The 7,500-nt window shown below is 42.2% G+C and overlaps 1 protein-coding gene across 3 annotated transcripts in view; it reads right to left on the reverse strand.

The window, feature by feature from the left end:
• Positions 1-2,772: 2,772 nt before the first annotated feature.
• Positions 2,773-7,500, reverse strand: part of LOC143298959 (solute carrier family 4 member 11-like) — a 112,223-nt gene continuing 107,495 nt past the window's right edge. For all 3 annotated transcript variants that reach the window (XM_076612012.1, XM_076612009.1, XM_076612010.1), the window contains one exon: positions 2,773-5,876. In XM_076612012.1, the coding sequence (XP_076468127.1) occupies positions 5,813-5,876 (64 nt within the window). In that variant the 3' untranslated portion in view covers positions 2,773-5,812. The remainder of the gene's footprint in view (positions 5,877-7,500) is intronic.

A 7,500-nucleotide genomic window follows, 5' to 3' on the forward strand; every position in this document is an offset into this window, starting at 1 on the left:
TGGTTGTTTTTTGTGGTAAGCATTGATTAACACGAGTCTAATATGATACGCCGTTTGTATGTGTGAGTGTGTGTTTATGTTTGGTAGTGTGTGTGTGTGTGTGTGTGTTATGGGTTTTTTTTTTTGTGTGTGTGTAGCTAAGCAGACAACGATGAGGGAAAGGGCGGAGAGAAAAAATATATATATTGGTGTTACACTGCATTACTATGAATAATGTTGCGTTTCGCGAACCGCCCCCCCCACCCCACCCCACACCCTCCCCCTTTCCTTCACCTTGACGTGATACTGGCCAACATATTTGTGTGATGCTTTAGAAATAATAGACTTTCTCAGATAGTATTATTTTTTGTATGTGTGTCTGCATTGTTGGACTTATAAAAAGAAAATGCATTGGGACATATTGCACAGGACGAAAATATTTTGTTTTTATAGTAAAACCCTAAAGAGCAAACATGTTGCTGTTACTTCATGTGTATGACTGTCAAGGTGTGGTGAAATAAATATGAGTGTTGACAATACCGTATAATATAGATTAAGGAGTTTGTATCGTTTTGTTTGATGTTAGAAAATACATCAATTGATTTTTTTATAACTGGACCATCACTGCACACCTACATTGACAACCAGTCCTTTTTGCATGGTTCAGTTGATATGTTGACCTATTTTCCCCAAATATTGTTTTACTTGTACAGTGTTTTTACAATGTACATAAAGGTAGCACGAAACAACAACTATATATATATATATATGACATCAGAATGACAGATGACAAAACAACAAAACGATAGATATGACATATACAAGCTACATGCCCCAGAGATGATTTTTGTTATTGCCCAACATAACGCCTCATGTGTACTGAGTTGTATAGACCTGTCCACGTCTCTCTCTCTCTCTCTCTATATATATATATATATATATATATATGCGTGTGTTTGTTTTGTGACGGTAATACCTGCTTCGTGTAAACAGATGCATGTCCATGCACTTTCGCACAGATTTACACAAGACATAAATATATCGCCAACAGCATTTTCATCAACACACAACCACGCTCGGCTCTCTTCATACGTACAGACCCACCATAACGTATGAAATTTTCTTTAAAAATAAGTATTTAATGTTGATAAAAACGTGTGCAGTTGAACTGTGTCAAAGTGCACCATCTTTTTAAAACAGCAGTACAGTTCATGACATCCCCCTGCTCCTGAATCTACTCTGTCTCCCCCCCCCCCCCTGCCTCCCCAAATCTCTGTCTCTCTCTCCACAGCATTTAACTGAAACAGGGTGAACACAGCACGTGAAAGACATTGATGGTTCCCTAGCGACTGAGAATAAGAAACACACAAATTTAAAGAAAACCATATGATGGAGGAAAAAAAATAAATGGTACTGTATTTTTTTTTTTATCTTGCTTTGCGCCTCGGATATTCTATTTATGTTTTTGTTTTAACTTTCAGAAGGAAATATTCATAAGAATAAAATTACGCTTACTGTAATCTATATTTGCATATGCCACAATTTTCAAGATTTTTACTCTAAAATAAGTAAAGTGAAGAATAGACGCACAACAAAATTACAGCCAAGAAGTAACAGACTGAGAATTACAAGTGCAGCAAAAAACGAAACAGACAGAAACATTTTCTTATTTATGACTGAGGAAAAGGAGGCAAAATGTGCATAAAAATGCTTTACAATGCTGTGCTCGGTTGCTTCTTCTCTCTCTCTCTAAACAGCTATGAACGACTTACCCACCATCCCATATCCCACCGCGGGTTCCTCTCTCGCAGCGAACACAGGAGGAAGCTCTAACGGTACAAAGCACCATGCCTGGCTATTCCGATGAATAAAGCAATACACAATAGCAAATAAAACGAGTCATGTTTCGGGTATCATCATTAATTTGTGATCATGCATCAGCAGCTGCAACCTGACACGCCGGCATCATATTATTCCCAACGTCAGCCCTACCCTTCCAACACAATGAAAAAATAAATGACCTCAACATTCCGAAAAAAAAATAGTGTTCAGCCAACATGACAAACCAGTTACACTTATAGGAACATTATGAAAACGTTCTTTACATCTCATCTTCTTCATTATATTTGCAGCACCTCCATCCCTACCCCGACCTTTGTGTCAAACCACACAGGACACTGAACGGTCCGAACGCATTTGGAAGGAAGGGAAATAACCGCATTACATTACTCATAACTTCATTTTGGATCGTTTCTGAATTCAGTAAACTGACCAGTTGTCCGCATCTGTCTAACTGCGTTCAGTCTTTCTACTCCTGTTATTTTCAACTTCATGAATACCCTGACTGAAAGAGTTATCTGACCCTGTCAAAGAGAGCGTGAGAGAGAAACAACGTAAAAAAATTTAAAAAATAGCTATACCCATAAAAAAATTAATAATAAAATAAAAAATAAAAAATGACGACCCGAGAACTGCGAAGCATTGAAGACACCAAATGTACACCGTCTTCATGCTCTAAACATATCGGGCGAATTCCAAATCATAATCAGCAGCACCGGAACGGGTTTGTGAAAAACAAATACCACATATATATTGACACGCAGGATGATTTTGATTGTCCACCACCTGTACTCTTCCAGCCATACCTCCCTAACCCCCATCCCCGAATCCTCGTCTCCCCATGTAGAGAACAGATGAGAATTTCAATTTGCTATTCCATAAGCAGCAAAATCAGATGAGGTTACTTATTCCAAAATATGTCGATACAGAGTTCAATACCTTTTTTTTTTTTTTGGGGGGGGGGGGGGGGGTGGTTGTTTTTTTTTACACTTCATAAAAATGAATTTTAAAAAATTCACAATATAACTTCTGAGTACATGCTCATATGACCCTGTTAACTGCTCTATATTCTCTTTTGTTAGCCATTTGTATCATTCCAGATTACAAGATCAGACTATACACAAAACAAAAATGTAAAGCATCACCTACTGTATACAAACACACAAGGTCTCTCACTTCCACACACCCTTTTTTTCTTTCTTTTTTTTCCTTTATGGTCCAATTTAACAAAGTTAAAGTGGAAATATGTTAAATTGAAGACTACTGCCACACACACACGCACACCTCCATCACTGATTTGCACTGATAAACGAACAGGAGCACCGTCACAGTGCAGAACAGTACAAGGGAGGGAAGATGTGACAGTTACCTCCCTTGCTTCATGTCAACCCAGTCTCGCGATACCACCTCTCTTAATCGACCCTTCGACTTCCGCTTCCAGTTCTTTTGCAGCATGCACACCACCCACACACACACACACACACCACACACACACACCCTTCCACCCACCACCCACTCGAAAGCATGTGCTGTCAGTGTTTACATACAACCTTGGAACAACTCACTTTAATCCCGGCCCATGCACACACCAACCCCACCCCATCACCCAAACCTACACAATCTCACACATGCAAACAATACCTTCCACACTACGAATGGGCGATTCCAGATTGACAACTACGACCCCTTCGCCCACCCCTACCCCCCCCTTCCTCATCCTCACTTTACAACACAACACACTTCCAGCCTCTGCTGACCACGAATAAAAAATTAAAAAAAAGACAAAAAAATGAAGGCAGTGCCCAACAATACAGAAAGAAAGGCGAACGCAATGTTTGTGCTTAAAAAGATATGTTGGGGGGCCGGAATGTGTTGTCATGTAAAAACAAAAGAGTAGAACAAAAAAATGCTGAGTGGTAAGCAGCTCTACGGTAAAGGTCTGATTGCATAGGCTGATCCTGTTGTTGGGGACGTACAGAGCCACTGTACGAACAACAGATGGTATGAACATCAGTAACTCTTAGTGGCAACAAGCAGACCAACAAAACAAAGCGAAGCGCGCGCACGCACGCACACACACATGCACACACACATATGCTAAATCCTATTCTTCCGTACATACAATTTTTTTTTAAATGACCAGCTCAACAGACAATAGGAAAGTAAACACGTGAACTGTTAACTACGAAAACAATGCTCAACTGTGCAATGAATGCAGGGCATAGCGGCGAAAACAGATTAAAAATTCTTTGAAGCTACTTGAAACTGCGAATGAATAAACGGCATCTGCAAACCGCATTTTTACAAACAAGAAGGCCAGTGGCTTGGGAGAGAACTAAAACAAAAAGAGTGGTAGTAGTGGATGCAGTGGCTGAGACTTCGCGTCCAGTGCTCGCTTTTGTTTAATTTATTTTTTCTTTTGGTGTGTGTGTGTGTATGTGTGTGTGTGTGCGTGCGTGCGCGCGTGTGTGTTTGTGTGTGTGTCTGTGAGAGAGAGAGACACAGAGAGAGAGATAACGCCACATGGTGTTTTCTTCTTCCAGCCCCAGCTGGATGACAACACACAACGCCCTTCAGCTGAAGGCTGGGCAGGAAGGGAACGCGGCTTTAGAAGACAACGTCACGTCCCTTGTTTCCAACCATCTGGCCGGGACAACAGCACATACCACCACTTGTTACTTCCCCCCACACATACATACTTCATTGTTCGTGGGCTGCAACTCCCTCGTTCACTCGTATGCACACGAGTGGGCTTTTACGTGCATAACCGTTCTTAACCCCGTCATGTAAGCGGCCATACTCCGTTTTCGGAAGTGGGGGGGGTGCGTGCTGGGTTTGTTCTTGTTTTCATAACACTTGTATACAACTGGAGGAACAACATCATAGGAAACAAGAAAGATACTCCACGGTTCACATAGGAACAAAGTGCTACATACAATTCCCTACACCTTCAATGCTACAGAAATAAGTATATATATATATATGATAGTCAGTCGTGTCCGACTATGACCATCAGAACAGCAGAGGAGGAAACTGCTGTTCCGACTATTTGGGCTAGAATTTGATCATAGTGGAGAGCGTCTTGCCCAAGTACATCCCCACTCTCTCGGCCACGAGGGTTTTAGGACAGTCGGCGTTGGGATGGTTCCCAAAGGCCGACTAGCCCACAAGGCTGCAGCACTAAGAGCCAGTGCAATTTTGCCTCCTAGTTTGAGAGTCATAGTCCTTCACAAAAGACTAAGCTGTAAATAAGTAAGTAACCGTCAATAACTGTATAATAAAAAATAAATAAATAATAAAAAATAAAATAAAATGAAATAGAAAATGAATTAAAGAATAAACAAATGTTAGGGGATAACAAATGTGCGCCGCTCCTTCGCAGTATCCACATGGATAACAATAACAACAACAGATCATCAAAGAATCATCAAGAAAGGAAGGAAAAAAAACAACTGTTCACAAGAAAAAAAAAGTGGATGGGAAATGGTGTGCCTCTGTTTTTTTGTGGAATACACGCAAGTCAAACGTGTGTGACATCGCTCGAACCATTAGCCGTCATGCAATGAATGGGCATCAGTTAAAAAAATAATAATCAAATCAAATAAAATATGTAGGTTAAAGAAAAATCGATCGTTGACAACCTTAACTTCTAAACAGGAATCTTGAAAAATAAATAATCTCCACCGGCCATGGACAAGATAAGGGTGTGTGTGTGGGGGGGGGGGGGGGGGGGGAATCAAATGTCATCAACAGCATGCACAGAGCACTGCCATACTTTCCTTTCTCTCCGCCTTACATCAATTATATCTCAGACCCTAAACATGAATCATCTAACCATCACATTAACATCCTTCCTTTGTTGGTTCCCTGCTTACGCTTAAAACAATGCAGCCGACAAAGGGGGAGGGAGGGGGGGGGGGGATGGCGAACGCCCACGAACATGTTCACAATGAAAGGTCTCTGGTGTCCAGGAGGGGGAAGGGGAGACGACTGCTCAATGGGAGTGGTCGATGGCGGCAACGTACTTGGGTTCCACGATCTTGGGAATGAGCTTGTGTCTGCAATACACACACACACACACACACACACACACACACACACACACACACACACACACACACACACACACACACACACACACACACACACACACACACACACACACAAATGAAGATGGGCACACGTGAGAACATCTTAAGACAGGAGTTACTGATAGGGGTGAGAGGGAAAACAGACACTGGGAGCATCTTCAAGAAGAAGTTGGCATACTTAGTACCTGATGGGGATGAGGAGAAAGATGAGCACAGGGAAGAACATCTTCAGGCAGAAGTTGACACACCTACCTGATGGGGGGATGAAAAGGAAGACAGGAACAGGTAAGAACGTCTTCAGGTAGGTGAAGTCTACACACTTATCTGATGGGGATGAAAAGGAAGACAGGAACAGGTAAGAACGTCTTCAGGTAGGTGAAGTTAACACACTTATCTGATGGGGATGAGAAGAAAGACAGGTACAGGAAAGAACATCTTCAGGTAGAAGTCGACACACTTACCTGATGGGGGTGAGGAGGAAGATAGGTACAGGTAAAGGTAACAACAGGTAGAAGTTGACACACTTACCTGATGGGGATGAGAAGAAGGACAGGTACAGGTAAGAACATCTTCAGGTAGAAGTCAACACACTTACCTGATGGGGATGAGAAGAAAGACAGGTACAGGTAAAGGTAAGAACAGGTAGAAGTTGACACACTTACCTGATGGAGATGAGAAGAAAGACAGTTACAGGTAAGAACATCTTCAGGTAGAAGGTCGGCACACTTACCTGATGGGATGAGGAGGAAGATGAGCACAGGTAAGAACATCTTCAGGTAGGGGAAGTTGACACACTTACCTGATAGGGATGAGGAGGAAGATAGGTACAGGTAAAGGCAAGAACAGGTAGAAGTTGACACACTTACCTGATGGAGATGAGAAGAAAGACAGGTACAGGTAAGAACATCTTCAGGTAGAAGGTCGACACACTTACCTGATGGGGATGAGGAGGAAGATGAGCACAGGTAAGAACATCTTCAGGTAGAAGTTGACACACTTACCTGATAGGGATGAGGAGGAAGATAGGTACAGGTAAAGGCAAGAACAGGTAGAAGTGACACACTTACCTGATGGAGATGAGAAGAAAGACAGGTACAGGTAAGAACATCTTCAGGTAGAAGGTCGACACACTTACCTGATGGGGATGAGGAGGAAGATGAGCACAGGTAAGAACATCTTCAGGTAGAAGTCGACACACTTACCTGATGGGGATGAGAAGAAGGACAGACACAGGTAAGAACATCTTCAGGTAGAAGTCGACACACTTACCTGATGGAGATGAGAAGAAAGACAGGTACAGGTAAGAACATCTTCAGCTAGAAGTCGACACACTTACCTGATGGGGATGAGATGAAGGACAGACACAGGTAAGAACATCTTCAGTAGAAGTCGACACACTTACCTGATGGGGATGAGATGAAGGACAGACACAGGTAACAACATCTTCAGGTAGAAGTCGACACACTTACCTGATGGGGATGAGGAGGAAGATGAGCACAGGGAAGAACATCTTCAGGTAGAAGTCGACACACTTACCTGATGGGGATGAGGAGGAAGATGAGCACAGGTAAGAACATCTTCAGGTAGAAGT

The sequence above is a fragment of the Babylonia areolata genome, chromosome 24 (assembly GCF_041734735.1).
Source record: "Babylonia areolata isolate BAREFJ2019XMU chromosome 24, ASM4173473v1, whole genome shotgun sequence".
Classification (NCBI taxonomy): domain Eukaryota; kingdom Metazoa; phylum Mollusca; class Gastropoda; order Neogastropoda; family Buccinidae; genus Babylonia; species Babylonia areolata.